The sequence below is a fragment of the Leptosomus discolor genome, chromosome 15, assembly GCF_034619465.1.
Source record: "Leptosomus discolor isolate bLepDis1 chromosome 15, bLepDis1.hap2, whole genome shotgun sequence".
NCBI classification, from domain to species: domain Eukaryota; kingdom Metazoa; phylum Chordata; class Aves; order Leptosomiformes; family Leptosomidae; genus Leptosomus; species Leptosomus discolor.
In genome coordinates this window covers 19,100,742-19,119,056 of record NC_141405.1, presented here as the reverse complement: position 1 = coordinate 19,119,056, position 18,315 = coordinate 19,100,742, and the positions used below count along the sequence as shown (strand labels likewise).

The window sequence follows — 18,315 nt, the reverse complement described above, 5'->3', positions numbered from 1 at the left end:
AGATGGTCAAATAGTTTGAGGCTTAGGCAGATACACAACCATTGGCAGCTGATACAGGGTAGTACAAGGCAGTTTTGGAAAAATGCCTGTGGAGTAAAGGTTTAACAGCTAGAGAAATTTTGTGTCAGTATTCATATCCTCAGTGTTCCTGTGATTCATGACAAGTCACTCTATGCATGATCTAATCACATTATTGCAGTGTTACTTGATGCCTACTCCAGTGTAGATTGTGGAAGATCTAGCTCATCACTAGTTATTAAAACAAAGAGTTAACTTTCAACTTAGTACTATATCCTACTCAGTCTCTTCACTGTACTCTACCCTTCTGTGTGAGGCTCAAGATTTGCTCTGTAAACTGACTTAGAGATGGCTTGAGAAGCATATATGACGATGTCTGTTCAGTAGTGTAGGAGATTGGGGTTTTGTGCAGAGATAGTACTGCCTTGATTGTGCTGATCAGAGAATCAGTGTCCCACCTAATGCTGCTTTGGATATGCAAGATAGACTTGTATGTGTGCCTAAATCCCGTGAAAAGTCTGACTGTCCAAACTTGTCTCAGCCTGTCTAACATGCACTGATATAAATGAGTTTGACTGGCAGCAGAAAGGGGCGGCACTAGTTCTAGTTGCAGCCACGCTGGGTCATTCTGGTAATGTGGTGTTCCCATGGCTGATAGTGCTACCCCTCACGCATACCACCAGAGCCAGACAAGTTTTCTGTACTCCTTGCTAGTGGTGTACTTAGATTCTAATCATCGTGAAGGCTAATTTCATATATTCAAGAAATACTTTCAACAAACAAAATTTTCTTCCATTGATTATACCCACTCTTCCACAAGGGCTTTACCTTGGTGTGGCCAAATCTGTATTGGTTGTGGTCAACATCAATGGAGGAAAGAAGCTTTTCCGAAGCCTTTTTGCTGTCAATGAACTGGCCTTCTGGAATGGCCGAGGCATTAAGAATCTTGTACCTGTGGAACGACAGGTTGCAAGGACTGATTGCAAACAGGGTGAGGAAAACAGGGTCCATTGTATATCATAAAATATATGGAAGCTGAGCTAACTGAAAGCGGCTGAATATGCCATTGGAAATCTAGACAGTCTTGGCTGAACAGAACGTGATGACAAGGGGACATATCTACTCTTCAGAGGAATCTGTTGGCTGTGTAACAACAAAAAATTAATGTGCATACTTAAGAGTGTCTGCAGGTCCAGGAATCAGGAAGAACATAGTGAGAACATGCCAACCTCTTCTCATCTTTTTTCACTGATGAGAGGAACACTACTCAAATTAAAGTTGAGGATAAATTAAAACTACTAAGAAAAATCATCTGTATTCCAGAGGGAATACAGATCTTGCACAACTCACAGTCTCTGCAAGTTGTACCACTGAATCCTTGAGTTTGGACTAAAAATGCCATGGTATTATTCTGTAAATGCTAACAGCAGTCTTAGCATTTTGCAAGGTAACGTAATGATTAAGGTAATCCTGTGTCATGGACAGGACCACCTAATCCTTCTAAAGGGGTTTCTTCACATGTGTCAATGAGGATGTGTGACTGTACACTGGAGCACTTCTTATTCTCAAGTCTACCTTGAAAAAGAACATGTAAAATCGAGACAGTGATAATGGTGCAATGAATTTATTCTCTATTTCAGGCTTCCATTGTAGTTCCTCCTGAAATTCAGCACATTTCCTTTGAATTACAAAGCACTTTGTGGTTCTGGACCATGGCCATTATGGATAGTTTCCTTCACCTGGCATATCAAATTATGATTTGATTGAGACCAGCTGATGCCTTACTGATCATCAGGTTGCATGGCATTTTCAGAGAGGTCTTGGGTTCTTTTCACACAGTTCAGCATGGAAGATGCTGCTGTTACATCTAATTATAACAGCAGCCAGTTCTGATTCAGCACTTTATAGCAACTGAGCTCACATGAACCAGTTTAGTTGTTTCCATTTTAAAGATGAGAAAAACAAGGCAGAGGATGCAGGCCAGTGACGGAGCACCGGCAAAGCCTTGGATTTTTGAATTCTTAGCCAGTGCACTGTAAGGAGGCTGTGCTGATGTGTATTGGTTTTGTATCTATACTCTGGGAGACTTACAAAGAACAGCCTATAATGCCATTAAACTACAAGAATTTTGCATCTCTGAATCATTGAGCGTTGACTACAGTTTAGAAATGACACTCGTTCTGCTGAATCAAGAAATCCCTGGTCTGATCAAAAAGGGAAAGACTGGAGTGACCCAAGACAGTATTAATGACTTGGTGTCCTCAAATGCCACTACTCTAGTCTGATTCAGAGGGTGTGTCTCCATGATGTCACCAGACTTGGCACCTGAGCTGTGATTTTACTGAGGCCTTGTCTTAAGAGACAGTAATAACTGAAGACCTACCGTTGCTTAAAGTCCGCATAAAGGATTCTGCTTGGAAACCCCTTCCTGCAAATTCGGATGCCTTCTAGAACCCCATTGCACCTCAGCTGATGCATCACCAAGTAATGGTCCATTTCACCTAAAACAAAATACATCCATCATGACTCTTATTTTCTGCCAAAGAATCTCCACATATATTAGCATTCCAGAATGACCTCTCTTTTTTGATAAAATTCAACCAGCTCTTGATAAAAGATGCCTTCAATCCATACAGGTTGCAGGGAGCTGCTTCAGTGAGATCAGTTTTACTAAGAATGCTAGGGCTGGCAGTGCTTGTGAATTGCCAATGGCCAAAAGGCATAAGGCCACGTTACTTTAAAATGGCAGGAAAGTGCTTGAGGAGACCATCTGAAAAACATTCTACAGCATCAGCATCCTCACTGGATGTAGGTAGAGGTGGCACAATGTCAAGTGTAGTACCATCTTGACAATCAGCTCTTCACATTATGTAAGATTTTACCTTGGATATGCTGTGCAAGTATTGACTATACTCAAACTTGATTAGATTTGCTAGCTAGATAGATTCCAACACAGGAGTGGATAAGCAGGTTGCTTAAAGCTCTCAGTCTGCCTGCAGAGGACAGTTGATTAAAACTGGAAGAATTGTCTTTCTCCTCCTAAAATGTCTATTGGATATAATAATCAACTGTATTTCTAAATCTTATTCCCAAGTATTACAAACAAAGTACAACTGGCAGAATAAAACCCTCCTGGAATCACTTTGTCATGCAGAAATTTCCATCAGCTGCTAGAGATATTAATTAGTACTGAATGGTCCATACCCTTAACTTTACCTTTTCAGTGTAATCAGTAAAGGTGTACCCAAACAAATTGTTAGAAAAGTCAAGCACAAACAGCCTAAAACCAGCTAAAAATCAGATGTGCAGTTTCTCTTCCTTCATGTCACCATCCTTAATGTCACTCACACAGTACTACTTTTCTTTTTCTTAAAAGGCAAAAGTCAAGATTTCCTCTGAGTCAGCTCTGTCAAAACAACCAACTGCACATTAAAATGACAGCCATGTCTGGCAAAGTCATTCATTCAAATATGCTTTTCTATTTTAGTAGGTTTCCTTATTTCCCCCCTTGCACCCTCCCGACTGTCAGGACCCCAGTGGGATACCTCTTTCTTCACTTTAGGATATGAAGTGTGGACATCTCCATTTGGCTTTCATTTATAGTCAGTGGAGTGAAACATTTTCTTCTAGGATGTGATTCATCTTATCCTAAGATAGTTGCATAAAAGGGCCCAGATGAGTCATACCTTAAAATGCCAGCTTCTCTCCACTGAATATAAAAGGAGTTTAGATGGAGAGCTGAAATGTGAATGTCATATGTATGTGTGTTGCTTAAATCCTGCTTGTGGTCTTCAGGGTTACACAGAGAGACATAAACAAGAAGGGTAAGAATCATTCTGAAATTGGTCTTTTGTTTCCTGAGCAGATTAAACAGATGCTAAGCTCCTGTTTCCTGCTACTCCTGCTGGATCCACTACATTCTACCAGTATCTACCTTATCATTCTACCAGTATCAGACCTCATAATGATTAGACTCCTAAAACCCACACAGGCAAGTCTCTCCCCAAGTACTTTAATGGCCACATGAAAATACTCCCAAACTTAACTGTTCTTGGAGACTGTACTATTTGTGAGAGTTTAATATTTAATTAAATGAAGGCAAAAAAGTAACTTTATATCAAAATGCTTTCCAATGCTAGCAGCACCCAGCAGCTTGTACATGGAATTCTACAAATGGTATATGATTTCTTTGGTAGTCCTCCGCTCACTGAATCAAATCCTAACACTGAATATTTAGAAATTGGTAAGTTTTCTTGGGCTGAACCCAACAGTTCTGAATGACACAGTGGTCCTTAAAACTAGGCATTTTTAGGGATTTGCTAATGCTGTTACCCACAGCAGACAATTTCATCAGCTGTAATCAATCCCAGCTTTATCATCTTTGGCTCTGTACACACATTAAGCCAAGATGGGTAAGTGTTGTGGGCCGTGTAATGCTCAAAATTTTACAGTCACAGTAAACAGTGCAAGAAGGTTTACTTGGGCACTGTCCTGCAGGCCAAACCCCACAGAAACTTCACAGGCAAAGGGAGCTGTTCTGAAAGAAGTTGGTGTGGAAGCTAAGCAGGCCAGTTCTCACCAGTCCCCTGTCTTCAGAGTATAATAATGGACATACCTGGTGTCTTGGTCTCATTAGGAATCAGACAACGCACAAAGTGAGGATGGGTACTTCTCAGGTTAGTCATCAACTTATTTAGATTTTCCTGTGGTAGAACAAAATTTGGGTTTGAGCTTTGAGCTGCAAAGCTTTAACATTCTTATTCAAATATCAAGGAGTTATAGAATAACAGAGTGGTTTGGATTAGAAGGAGCCTTTGAAGATTGAGTCCAAAACCTCTGCCATAGGCAGGGACACCTTTCACTAGATCAGATTGCTCTGAGCCCTGTCCAACCTGACTTTGAACACTTCCAATGATGGGGCATCCACCACTTCTCTGGACAACTTATTCCAGTTGTCACCCTCGTCATAAAAAGATTTCTTCCTTATGTCCAATCTAAACCTAAACTCTTTTAGTTTAAAACCATTGCCTGTTGCCCTGTCACTACAGGCCCTAGTAAGTCTTTCTCTGTCTTTCTGATAAGCCCCCTTTCTATATTGAAAGTCTGCAATATAGAGCCTTCTTTTCCCCAGGCTGAACAACCCCAACTCTCTCAGCCTTTCTTCATAGGAGAGGTGTTCCAGCCCTCAGGTCGTTTTTGTGGAAGCATGACTTATTTAAAAGGAAATTCACATACCCTGAACACAGCAGACACGGTCTGGAAAGAGCCCCCTTTCTTCTTAGCACCTTTCTTGCCACCACCACTGTCACCTTGGAAGAAGTAGATGGGAGGTGAATGGTTAGAGTAAGCAGTATATTTTGTAGGCCTCACCTTCTTTCTTTGGACATGGGCCAATAAAATAACTTTTAATTTTAAATACTGACCCACTGTTGCATGAGAGTTTTAGTGAGTTGCTGTTAGCTGGTTGTTGATCGCTATATGGTGTATTTGGTCTCAGATGCATGATTTAGATTGCATCATAATGTATATGGCTTTGGTGGTATGGAACACTATGGCCTGATGTACGTTTCATAACAGTGCACTCTGTGCTACTAGTCACATTGCTTTTACTTGTAGACATAACCCCATTTTTAACTTTTTTTTTTTTTCATTAAGTGAAAGGCCACAAGAATGTGGCTCAGCAGTGCACATCCATTTATCAGTGCAGTGAAGTCTTCAGAAAAATCACAGAATCACAGAATGGTAGAGGTTGGAAGGGACCTCTGGAGATCTAGTCCAACCCCCCTGCTAAAGCAGGTTCACCTACAGCAGATCACACAGGAACGCATCCAGGTGGGTTTTGAATATCTCCAGAGAAGGAGACTCCACAACCTCCCTGGCCAGCCTGTTCCACTGCTCTGCCACCCTTAATGAAAAGAAGTTTTTCCTCATGTTGCAGCAGAACTCCCTGTGCTCCAGTTTGTGCCTGTTGCCCCTTGTCCTGTCACTGGGCACCACTGAAAAGAGCTGGGCCCCATCCTCTTGACACCCATCCTTTAGATATTTATAAGTGTTGATAAGGTCCCCTCTCAGTCTTCTCTTCTCCAGGCTAAAGAGCTCCAGGTCTCTCAGCCTTTCATCGTAAGGGAGATGCTCCAGTCCCCTCATCATCTTAGTAGCCCCCTGCTGGACTCTCTCCAGTAGTTCCCTGTCCCTCTTGAACGGGGGGGCCCAGAACTGGACACACTGTGGCCTCACCAGGGCAGAGTAGAGGGGGAGGAGAACCTCCCTCGACCTTCTGGCCACACTCTTCTTAATGCACCTCAGGATACCATTGGCTTTCTTGGCCACAAGGGCACACTGCTGGCTCATGGTCAACTCGTTGTCTACCACAACTCCCAGGTCCTTCTCCACAGAGCTGCTCTTCAGCAGGTCGACCCCCAGCCTGTACTGATGCATGGGGTTGTTCTGCCGCAGGTGCAGGACCCTACGCTTGCCCTTGTTGAACCTCATTATGTTCCTCTTCGCCAGCTCTCCAGCCTGTCCAGGTCTTGATGAATGGCAGCACAGCCTGCTGGGGTGTCAGCCACTCCTCCCAGTTTAGTATCATCAGCAAACTCACTGAGGGTGCACTCTGTCCCTTCATCCAGGTCATTGATGAATATGTTGAACAAGACTGGACCCAGTACTGACCCCTGGGGAACACCGCTAGTCACAGGCCTCCAGCTGGACTCAGCACCACTGATCGCAACTCTCTGAGCTCTGTCCTTCACCGAGTTGCTCCTACCCAATGTTCTGAGTTATGGCAGCCCCAAGGCATGAAGCAAATTATAGTCTCAGGAATACAAGTCCAGGCAGCTCAGTGCCTTTTCATATTTGTTGCACTGTTGAAGCCAATTAAATCGAGACTTACATGGAGTCTTTGTGCTCTGAACTTCACACCTGTTCCAAAATTTTATCCCCACAACCTTTTACTTCTTGCTTCCTTGTATTGATGACACCTGCAAGGACCACAGCTGACTCATCCCCAGTATTTCCTAGGAGCTTCCTCAGACACATTGTTATGTTAGCCAAACTGAACTGCAGGAAAATCCCCATCCATTACTCTCTTGAGCCTCAAATCTTGCTGCCCATGTGCCTGATGGCTGAGTTGACTACCCATAGACTTTTAATTTGTATACTGCCTCTTCTTTTTGCCCAGCATCCGGGCTTCCAGAATATTGTTTTTTTTTTTTTTTATAGAAATCTGTGTGGCCATTTTTGATAAGGCAGACCTATTGACTATCCAATTTGATGGTCTTCAGCTCTTTAGCCACAAAAAAGGACAAGAGGTTGGACTGCTCTTGGACACCCTTAGATGACTTCTGAGTTATATTATTTGTCTCTCTCATTTTCTCTTGCAACACCAGGACTACTCAGCTGGATATGAAATAGTTCCACGGTTTCTTAGTTCTTCCAGTTCACCTCAAGAAAAAAACCTCTGTCCCCAAAGACTATAAAGTGCTTGCACTTTGCATGTATGTTTGGCACCTTGTCACGGTCCATATCCCTGATGACAAGGTTGAGACAATGCTGTTTTCGGACTGACTCTTACACACCTGTCTAGAGGATGAGTAAGCATGCATATGATTCACAAACAGTAAGTCAGGAAACATACACCTGCTGTCACTTTGTTTTGAACTTGCTGAATTTTACTACTTTGCACCACATGAATGTGGTGTTTTCAGCAGTTCTGCATCTTAGTATCTTAGTTTTGGCATATCTAGGTGCACACAAGAACAAGGTCACATTAGGAGATGATAGAGAGTCTAGAGTATACTCCAGAGAGAGGAAGCAGAAGTAGATTTTAGTTGATTCTTGCCTTATCTATCATCACTGAAAAAGCACTTACTTGTTTCTGCACCAGCGTAGTTAGAGAAAAGGAAAGACAGCAGCTTCAGGGATGATTTTTGGTACAGCCCCACAACAGTTTCATTTAAGGGATCCTTGTTCTTATCAAGCCAGCCAGAGATGTTGTAGTCCACCGTGCCAGCATAGTGCATCAGTGAAAAGTGGGCCTCAGCCTTGCCTTTGACAGGCTTGGGCTTCTGGAAGTTGTTGGACTTGCCCAGGTGCTGGTCATAGAGCTTGTTCTTGAAAGAGGTGTCAGTTGCCTTGGGGAACATGCACTCCTCTTCCAGGATGGAGAAGATCCCCATGGGCTGGGAGAAATATGAATATATGAAGAAAGTAAGTGGTAGGGAGAGGAAAAGTAATTAAAATGTCACCTTGCATATGATTTGTGGCTTGTTGCAGTGACTGTAATTTGTACTGCATAAGTTCTTAATACATCAGTAGTTACTACAATAGTCACGCAAACTGTAATTAGTCTGTTGCTCAAGTTACTATTCATAGACATGGCAACTTGACAATACTGTTTACATGCATCTTTGAAAGGATGTATGTATTCTAATCAATTGTTTTAATCATCTTTACCCTTCATCATTAGGGAATAGGTTTCAGCATGCTGTTTGCAGGACTGATGCTGTTGTGTATGTTACAAGCAATGAGGTTGCAATTGTCAATGTGAACTTAATTTGATGACTCCTCAGGAATGCGCATAGATAACTAATATCTAACAGCTCCTGGTCTGTCTCCAGTGAATGTGCGTGACGGATTCGATTTTCCTCACCTTATATGGAGCATAAATGGCAATAATCTGGCAATTTAGAATACCCATAGACTTTTCATTTGTCTCAGAATTGTATTTACATTGGAAGTGTTTCAATACAGAGATGTAGGTACATTCTCAGCAACATCAGAGCTTTCATCTGAGCTGCATTAGGTATCTTCTGATTGTGCAGATAAGCACATGTCCTCTGATTTTGCTGGAAACACTGATGTGGTCTGCACTTCATTGGCCTAGAGAGAATTCTAGTAGTCCCTTCTTTGTATGAATGTTTGTTTGTTTGTTTGTTTTAAAAGATGCCATTAGATGCTTACATCTGATTTCAGCTCGATAGCTGCTCGAGCTAGAATCAAGGATCCTCCAGAGCAACAGCAACCACAGGAGGTGGATGCTGGACAGGAATGCCATGTTTTGAATGAAGATTTTGCCCTCTTGGTGTGGCTGCTGTGTGAGAGCTCTGGGGTTAGCATTCATCTTGCCTGACTGTAGGTGTCTATAAAACAGAATCTAGATCTGTGTTAGCTGTCCAGATTGCTTTTCTATAATGGAAGCATTAAAAAGACATTTTACAGAATCACTGGCAGAACACACTTTACAAGGAGATGATTTGCATCCTAGAAGTGTCTACTTCTTTCCTGTTATTACAAAAGAGACTATAGTGTTAGATCAGCATGGGTGTTCCTCTGGCTCTTAATACTCTGTATTGCATAGATATGGGACACAAAATGTGTGGTCCCTGAACTGTAAATGTGGATTTTGGGTGTTAAATATAGCAATAGGCAACAGGCACTAACTGTGGATGGTAGCGCTGCCTATAGATGCTGCTATGTGGTGGTATGTGTGGGAGATTGGCACGAAATGTGAGGCTTATCTGTGCAAAGGCATAACCTATGTGTATGAATATTAAGCAGTGAACATGCATGTGGGATGGCTGAATCAGTCCCTGGGCATGAATGATAGGGCTGGGAGCAGACACTTGTACGCTGTTGAGAAGGAAAGTGTTTGGGTATGTGATACTGGATTTGCACATGATGTGTAAGTAAGTGCTGTGCACAACCACTGGACACTGGCTTGTAATGTAGCGGTGAGGGGTTAATTCCCATTAAGATCCCCAGTGCAGCAGCAGTGGGCAGCGACAGAGGGGCCAGAAAGTGTTGCGCTGTTAGAACCAAGAACTTAATTCTATCCATTACAGCAAGGAGTAAGACTTGAGGTTCACCTTACTATTAAAGGCAGTCTTGTTAAAGGCACCAAATGAACATCATGTACCCCCTCTCCATTCCACCCCAGCCATGTTGTTCAGGAAATCATTATTTGTGCAGAGGGCAGCCTGTCATTCAAAAGCTTTGGTTTTATAAACTGCCTCTTCTTATGTGAGAAGGTCATTCAACAGTAATGTGTCAATTTATTAAGAATGACTGGACTAAAATAAATGACCATGAAAGAAATGTGCTCTCCTAAAATGAAAACGTTTCCTCTACCTTCTCAATGAGCTCTATGCAGGCAGCCAGGTCCATCCCAAAGTCAATGAACTCCCATTCAATTCCTTCCTTCTTGTACTCCTCCTGCTCCAGCACGAACATGTGGTGGTTGAAGAACTGTTGCAGTTTCTCATTGGTGAAGTTGATGCACAGCTGCTCCAGGCTGTTGAACTGCAAATTCAAAATATAAAAAAATGACAGTTAGTTTGGAAAAGTCATCAGTGGGCAAGCATACGTACTGTAACTCACGTCAAAAATTTCAAAGCCAGCAATGTCCAGGACACCAATGAAATGCTGTCTGGGCTGCTTTGTATCCAGCTGTTGGTTGATTCGAATAACCATCCATAGGAACATCTTCTCATAAACTGATTTAGCCAATGCACCCACTGAATTGTATACCTGTAAGAAACACAGCCACAGCAGTAATGAAAGTTGTGTTAGCTTTAAAGTTGAAAGAACTGCGTGGATAACATGAAAAGCTGATCTGCTGTCTAGGTACCTGTTGGACATTTTGTCCCTTAGTTACATATTCATTCCCGACTTTCACCCTGGGATAGCATAAAGCCTTGAGCAAATCAGCAGAGTTCAGACCCATCAGGTAGCCAGCTTTGTCAGCCACTAGGATCAGAGATAGCAAATGAGTTCAGAAGAGACAAAGAAATGTGTCCTGGTCCACGGGGGAGTTTCTGTTAGAAGGAGCCTATTTTTGGTGCATTTTTCAAATGCACCTGTTGTCAAAGGAAGCTCTTTTCCAGTCCCATGGAGAATATTTTCCCCCCAACACAGGCAGCGTCTCAGCTGCAGCACACTTCTGTTCCACACCTGGAGGGCTGCAGCAATGCCCTGTCTCTGTGTCCTTCTGTTTCCTTGTGCAGCATAAATTAAATCATTGACTTTGTGGAACTTGCAACAAACTTAAAAGATTTAGTTTCTGGAAGTGAAAATAATTCTCAGTGTTGGGACTTTATGGGACGGGGTTGCTAGCTTGTCTCCTGGTGCAGTTCAGAAGCAGACTGCACTCAAGGGTACCTTCTGTGCTGTCCGGCTCTGCCTGCTCCTCCCGCTGCTTCTGCTTGAACTTCATGTTCCCGTAATGCATGACGGCCCCCGTCAGCTTGTACATCCCCACCTTCTCGTCGGGGCTGAAGCCGAGGATGTCTACAGCACTCTGCAGAGGCGACAGGCGGGTTGGGAAAGGCCGGAGAAGCATGAGGGCTGACGTACAGGTCCCGTTAGCAGGCACGTGTGCCGCGGTGGGAAGGTGGGCTTTCTGCCCGCCTCCCCGCCCACCCCCAGCATGTGCGGCACCGCCCGGCCCTGCAGCCGCTGCGGGGTGGCAGAGCCTGGTGCTTGGCAGTGGAGCTCAGCGCTTGGCAGCAGAGCTCAGCACTTGGTGGTAGAGCCCGGTGCAGCCCGAACCCCGGCGGCAGCCAGACTGCGAGGCTGCCCTGCCACCCTCCGCTGCACTCACATCTGTCGCCAGCAGCTCCTCACTGTCGTCAATACTGGCAACGGTGACTTCTCCTTGGCTTACGTAGGGGAAGTCGTAGGGGTTGGTGGAGATCAGGAGGAGATCTGCAGGTAGAGAGGGCACCTTTGGTGGCACCGGGTCACAGTGGAAAGAGAAGGTGCTCGCTGAGCCAAGCCCAGCACCGCTGGCACCCACCAATGAGCTCTGGCTTCTTGTTGGACATTATCTGGTAAAAAATATGATAGCTCCTTTCACTGGCCAGCTGGAAAGTCACTCTGGATTTCTCCAGAAGATCTAACGGAAAGAGATCTAACGTTAGTGTCCTGGTAAACTGGAGATCATAAATGCACAAATTTCACGTACACTGACTTGCTCCAACTCACAGGTTTCGATATCCGCGGAGGCCAGCTTGCCAGTTGGTCCAAAGTGAATCCGGATGAATTTTCCCTATCAAGCAGTACAGATCAAGCCATTGGTTATAATGATCAGTGAATAAGACATGTATTAGATGTCTGCATTCCAACAAATCTGAAATGAACTCACGAAGCGTGATGAGTTGTCGTTCCTAACAGTTTTGGCATTGCCAAAGGCCTCCAGCAGTGGGTTGGCCTGGATGATCTGATCCTCCAGGGTTCCCTAGTTACAGTAAAAAAAGCTTCTTATCAAACTTCACTGCTGGTTAATAACAAATATTGCAAAGGAGATATTACAAACAGATCATTTTACACTTCATATGTGATTTTAACCTAAAATTTAAGCAGAGTTTTTAAGCACTCAGCAGCCATCACTCATGAGTATTGCCATTGGTTTCAAAGAGAAGGGTGCTGAAAAAGAGATCTGTATTTTGTTTCCTTCTTGTACCTACTATCATATATTTGGTATCATATACAGATTCACTACACTGGAGTTTGAAATTTGTATGAGAGAGCTGCTTCCACATTCCCATTCATGAAGGCCATGACAGCTAAAGAAAATGTGAAAACTCTGGGATTTTTTCTGGAGGTTACTCAAGCCCAGGACGCACAGAGACAGGTGCAGCCTTTAGTAGGAAGCACCTAGCAAGGGAGAATGTAAGGTTTTGCAATTGTATTCAAACAACCAGCAGCCTTTCAGAATGCAGAAATACATCTCCAGACGTGCTTCGAAAAGAAGAGTGGGACATGGACAAAGCCTGAGACTCAAATGCCAAACTTGTAAAAGCAGAGAACAGAAACTCTGAGTTTTTTGCTGCATGACTGCAGAAGGAATGATCAACATGTAAAATTTCGATATTGTATCACTGTTGTTAATGGCAAAAATATGGGAGGAAAGAAGCTTCTGTGGTGTTACGTCTCTCGTATTCTGCGCAATACGCTCCAGGAAGCAGAGTCACTGTGTGCTTTTATGGAATGATAGAGCAAAGCTTTTCTCAAGGCTTCCAGCAAAGTCGTGATTGATCCCTGTGTAGTCGGGGCATGAAAGTTTTGCCAGGGATAGTTTTCAAGAGATGGAAAACAAAGAATGAGAAACAAAAAACACACGTTTTTATCCAGATGAAAGGTGAGCAGCCCAGCTCAAGTTGCTGCATCTTTGTAAGTGCTGTTCAGTGCAGCCTTTAACATCATGCAGTGGAGAGGATGTGCCATTCCCAACGCTGTCTGCAGATGGCACAAGGGGTTTACATTAGTCCACCATGAAGATGGATCCTATAAAATTAAGGCAACACAGTACCATATGAAGCTCTTTATATATTTTTTTTTTTTAAATAAAAAATCCCAGATCTCTAGAGTAATGCCCTCTCAAATGTATCTTTCAGCTTTCTAAATCAACTTCCTCATTTAAAAGAAGAGAAGTGTGTGTCAGTGCAGCTGAATACACCAACATCAAACCTCTTTTTAGTGCACAGCTGCGACCACGGAACTCACAAGAGAGCATCGTGCATAGAGGACAGCATGGAAGAAGACATGGCAATTCTGGAGTCCTGTCTACAGGCTGGGTGACAAAGTGCTGGAGGCTGAGACAGTATTCTGGGGAAATGCTCTTACATGCTTCCCTTATGCATACACTTTCCTGGCTTCTGGTTTCAGCCTGCGTCTGAGGTAGGAGGCTGGGCTAGACAGAACTATAACCTGACTGTTTTATTTAATGTTCTTATGAAGAGGCACATACTACTGTTACAGAGACTATGAATACAAACAAACAAAAAGTATTCTTTGAATAAACTCAGAAGAGGGCAGAACAGGTTGCTGCCATCTGAGACCCAGGTGATTTTCCTTATATCAAACATGGTCAGTAAATCTCTCAGCTGTCTCAAGTTTTTCCGAGATGAGTACTGGCATAATGAGCAGCTGGTGAAAGCTGAGCCCAGGAGATTCTGAAATGGTGCTGATGGAAAGAGTGCTTGTGATGAACTTTCCTCAGCCATAACAATCCATCAATCACAGACACCTGGCTCTGAGTGCGAAAAGAATATTCAGCCTTGGAATCTCCTTAGGTTAGGCATGCTGTGCCCTTGGGTACTCAAATAACATGCTGACACATGTCACCGGCTTTGCTGCACATACCATCTCACAGACTATGGTGACACACGCTTGTGCCACAAGGATGTTTGTTGCTTGCTCTATGCTAGAGAATGAAGCTCGTGCCTTACAAATGCACCGGTGGGCTCAGATTGCAGCAGCTGGGTTGCTCAGCAGAAAGGGGCTTCAAGGTATGTGCTTTCTTCCCTGGAAGGATCCTTTCTGAGGTTACTTTCTAACTCTCAGGCAGGTGGTCCCAGCTGTCCCAAATCTGTCCCTTTTCTTATGCTGCCCCTCAGGGCTGTTACATTGACCACAGGCAAGAGAACAAGCTGGTAGAAACTACTGCCTAATGCAGCTAAATGACTCTTAATTTCAGCACAACCACTCTGGAGTCCAGAGTTTCTGCACTTCCCTTGTCAACAGGAATGAACCAAGGAACAGGAATGGCACAGTCCTGTGCAGTGGGAACAGACTGCTCTCTTTACACTTGCAGCCACTCAGGTGCTGTGGATGTGGCTGATCTCATAGGATGCTAATGAGTAGGTACGTAGCCAGACAGTCAGCACAGCTGTCTTACATTATAATCGTCTCCCTGGTGAAGACTTCCCCTGTGTAAATGGCAACTGGAGAGAAGCTTGAGGCTTGGGACTATCCTACATTAAGAAAATGTTTCTTTAAGTAGAATTCCAGGAGTGTTTGGAGGGATGGAGGCCAGGTAGCAGGGGTAAATGAGACTAGGGGTGCTCAGACTGTGCATCCTGTCTCCTCAATTGCGTTACGCTTTCTGCCTTTTGGTAGTCCTGTAACCCCAAAATATGCATTGATTCTTTCTGCTCTGCCCACACTGTCTTGGGCAAACACTAGAAGGGGGAGCCAATGACATACCTGCATTTTACCAGGCTGTTGGTCTTTCTTCTTCTCACCAGTAACTGCAATTGTTGCAAAGTACTGGATGACACGCTTTGTGTTCACAGTCTTCCCTGCACCAGATTCTCCACTGTTGAAATGAAAATATTGTTACAGGAAACAGGAAACATTTTAATGTCTCTGTCAGCTTTGTCACACATACCAACATATACTCACGTGATAAGGATTGACTGATTGTTACGATCTGAAAATGAAGTCGGAGAAAGAGCTGTTCAAATGAGATGTGGAGGCCTTCTGTTCCTCAAACATAACTAAATTACTTCAAGGGAAAGAACTGTATCTCAACTGTATTTATCACTTTATAACCAGATGTGGTAAATTCTGTATTAGTCTGTGTGTGGATTTTTTTTTCTGTGCACAGAGGGATGGAGCAGCCCAAAATCTAGCTCCAAGCAGTGGTTCCTTATAAGGCTTCCTACTTAATATTTGTTTTCTTTTATGTATGGACCTTGGCTTAAATATTCTTTAATTGGAATCAGATTTTCTGCTGAGTTCCTTCTTTATTGTTTCTTTAAATTCCTTACTAGTAGAGTGGGCACAAAGCCATATAGGTAGCTACTGCCTTTATCTGACAGAACAGAGGTCACTAATATGCCACAGGCAATCTAATCTTGAGTTGTGCCAGAGGACTATGGGAGCTGTTGCCATCAGGCACTGAGTAGAACAGCACCTAGGATGTCTGAACTGTCAAGTGTTCCTTGACCAAGCAGCCAGTCCTGGATATATCAGGGTTTCCCATTCTTGCCAAATGACTCACCAGTCAGCATGAACTGATAGGCGTTGTCAGAGATGGAGAAGATGTGTGGAGGGGCCTCCTGGCGCTTCTTGCCTCGGTAGCCAGCCACCACCTCTGGGTTGTACACCGGCAGCCACTTGTAAGGGTTGACAGTGACGCAGAATAGACCCGAGTAGGTCTGCAGGGAAGGGAGACAGCACGTTGGCTTCCGCTCAGCCTGGCAGAGCAGTTCCTGCTAGCTGCCCAAAGGAAGGCTGCTGCTGGTACTTACGTAGATCATCCAGGCTGCGTAACGCTCTTTGAGGTTGTACAGCACAGCGGGTTCATGGAGGTGGGTCATCATGGCCATGTCTTCAATTTTATCAAATTTGGGAGGGTTCATGGGAAAGACTTCATCATCCTTTACGGTCACAGTCTGACAAAACCGGAAGGGAACAACAGGAGAAGGAATGTAAGCCAGGGAACTGCCTGAACTGATTGATCACGTGTGAGTAACAGTTGGTATCACTTACTGTATCATCATATGTTTTAACAGTGACTTTGCCACCTTCTCTACTCTGTATGGTACCTTTCACATACATTTGCTTTTCATCCACTACAAAACAGGCTGCCTTAGCATCAAATGGGCGATTCTGGGCTTCAATTCTCTCCTTCTCGGGCTTCCGTAAATAGGGAGCAGCTTCTCCAAAGATTGCCATCTCTGCATCTGAACTCATGGCTGGAGTTGCTCTGGAGGAATTCAGAAAACTTTTAGAGACCCTGCATTTGTAATTTATATTTATCCAGAAAGTGGTCATACTCAATGACTAAAAGGAAGAAGAGGACTAATCGACTTCAGGCACTTAACTTCTGCCTCAATTTTAAGTATCCACTGAAGAAGTCCTAATAAAGTTCCTTTTGTTGACAGAGGTGTACTGTCCTTGAGGACATCCCCCTTAAATTGGGTGCCTGTGTACCCAAGTGAGGGCAGAGAGAATATCAAGGTAGAAGTCTTCAAAAGCCTTTCCTGCTGTATCTTCACCTGCTATTCACACAGAAGCACAGCCACATACTTCTCAAAGCCACATACATATTAGCTGCTTAGATGTATTGTTTCATTAGACATCTAGAAATTTAGACACAAGTCAGATCCGTAAGTTAAGCAGATTGGCCGTCACACATAATTTGCAAGTGGAGGTATTCCTTGCACCCTTCTGCTTTTTCTGTTTTAATATCATGCAGGGAAAGTTCAACTATTTTCTGTCTGTACCAAGCACTGGAACAAATTGTGAGGGTCAATCATCACCTATCTAAAGCTAAACCTGTTTACTGTATGAACCAAATATAAAACATCGTTTCACATCTGTGGCAAGATTAGCTAATAAAAGAATATAATGTATATAGAAGGTAATAATTAATAGCATAACGTTATCTAGGTAAATCAGTACTTGGTATAATATTTCAAAGAATTTACATTACAAAGTACCTTTTAGCTTTAGCATATTATATAGCGTAATATTCGTTATGCATCATTAAAAGACAATTAGTGTGTACCAGTATGTACCAGATATTTGGTTAGGGATTTGTCTAGTAGGAGTATTTCAGAAAACAGCTTTATGCTGGTTTACTTTACGTTTCTAGCAATATCTAGTAAAAATTCTTCAACACAAATAGATGCTATTGGTTGCTACAGTCAGAAGCACTGGTGTGGATAATTCAAGAGCATCTGGAAATAACACGGGCAGAAATAACATAGGCAGGAACTAGCATAAACAGAATGTTCTTCCCCAGGCAAGCTAATATACAGGCTAGCGAAAAAAAAAAAATAAAATTCTTAACTCCTGCTACTCCCTGGGCTGTCTGATGCACTGTGGTACTAAAAAAGATAGAGGGACAGGACTGAACAACTCAGATGTCTCCTTCCAAGGCATCACACTGAAATAATCAACATGAAGTGGTTTTATGTGCAAGAAAATGGTGAAAGGAGTCTGAAGGCATTTGTAATGCAACTTTTGGACACATTGCTCTCCCAGCAAAACCTATCTTGCAGGACTTTGGGGGACTGCCTTTCTCAAGAGCCTTTAATACCCAGGAATTTCAAAGCACAGAATCCAGAACCTTTAACTTTGAAAGCACATAGGTACATAGAGCCCAGCATTTTTGCCTATATGATCCTGCCTCTGAGTGGCTCAAGGGAAGCAACATGAAAGAAAGAGGGAAATTATTTCACAGTGTCCATGGAAAGGTTAAGCAGAGCATTAGAAAATGCCAACAGGTTATTGGAAAATTTCTTGAGATGCATGGTCTGTTAAACTACTGAATGTCTTTGATAGGAAACAGTGTAAAATGCAGATCTTTATGCATTCATGAACAGAGAAGGTGGCATTCTCTGGGGGAATAATCTGTACTTCCACCCCTTTCAACTCCAATTTCAGTGGACATTTTTTGGTATTAGGGTGGAAGGCACATGTGTGCAGCAATACTTCTGTTGCTCTGGTGAACTCTCCCAGTCACTCAGTCACTAACCTTCCCCAAACCTAGAATTGAATGGCATA

General features: G+C 43.3%; 1 protein-coding gene across 1 annotated transcript in view; it reads right to left on the bottom strand.

Annotated features, from left to right (window-relative positions):
* Positions 1-16,497, bottom strand: part of LOC104340068 (myosin-4) — a 35,397-nt gene extending 18,900 nt beyond the window's left edge. Inside the window, exons 1-18 of the mRNA XM_086473548.1 lie at positions 16,294-16,497; positions 16,053-16,196; positions 15,803-15,959; positions 15,202-15,229; positions 15,004-15,115; positions 12,161-12,253; positions 12,001-12,064; positions 11,813-11,911; positions 11,618-11,721; positions 11,176-11,314; positions 10,646-10,764; positions 10,396-10,545; positions 10,147-10,317; positions 7,889-8,198; positions 5,254-5,327; positions 4,634-4,721; positions 2,402-2,519; positions 847-970 (exon numbers count right to left, since the gene is read on the bottom strand). Of these exons, the coding sequence (XP_086329674.1) occupies positions 847-970; positions 2,402-2,519; positions 4,634-4,721; positions 5,254-5,327; positions 7,889-8,198; positions 10,147-10,317; positions 10,396-10,545; positions 10,646-10,764; positions 11,176-11,314; positions 11,618-11,721; positions 11,813-11,911; positions 12,001-12,064; positions 12,161-12,253; positions 15,004-15,115; positions 15,202-15,229; positions 15,803-15,959; positions 16,053-16,196; positions 16,294-16,497 (2,298 nt within the window). The remainder of the gene's footprint in view (positions 1-846; positions 971-2,401; positions 2,520-4,633; positions 4,722-5,253; positions 5,328-7,888; positions 8,199-10,146; positions 10,318-10,395; positions 10,546-10,645; positions 10,765-11,175; positions 11,315-11,617; positions 11,722-11,812; positions 11,912-12,000; positions 12,065-12,160; positions 12,254-15,003; positions 15,116-15,201; positions 15,230-15,802; positions 15,960-16,052; positions 16,197-16,293) is intronic.
* Between the last annotated feature and the right edge of the window lie 1,818 nt (positions 16,498-18,315).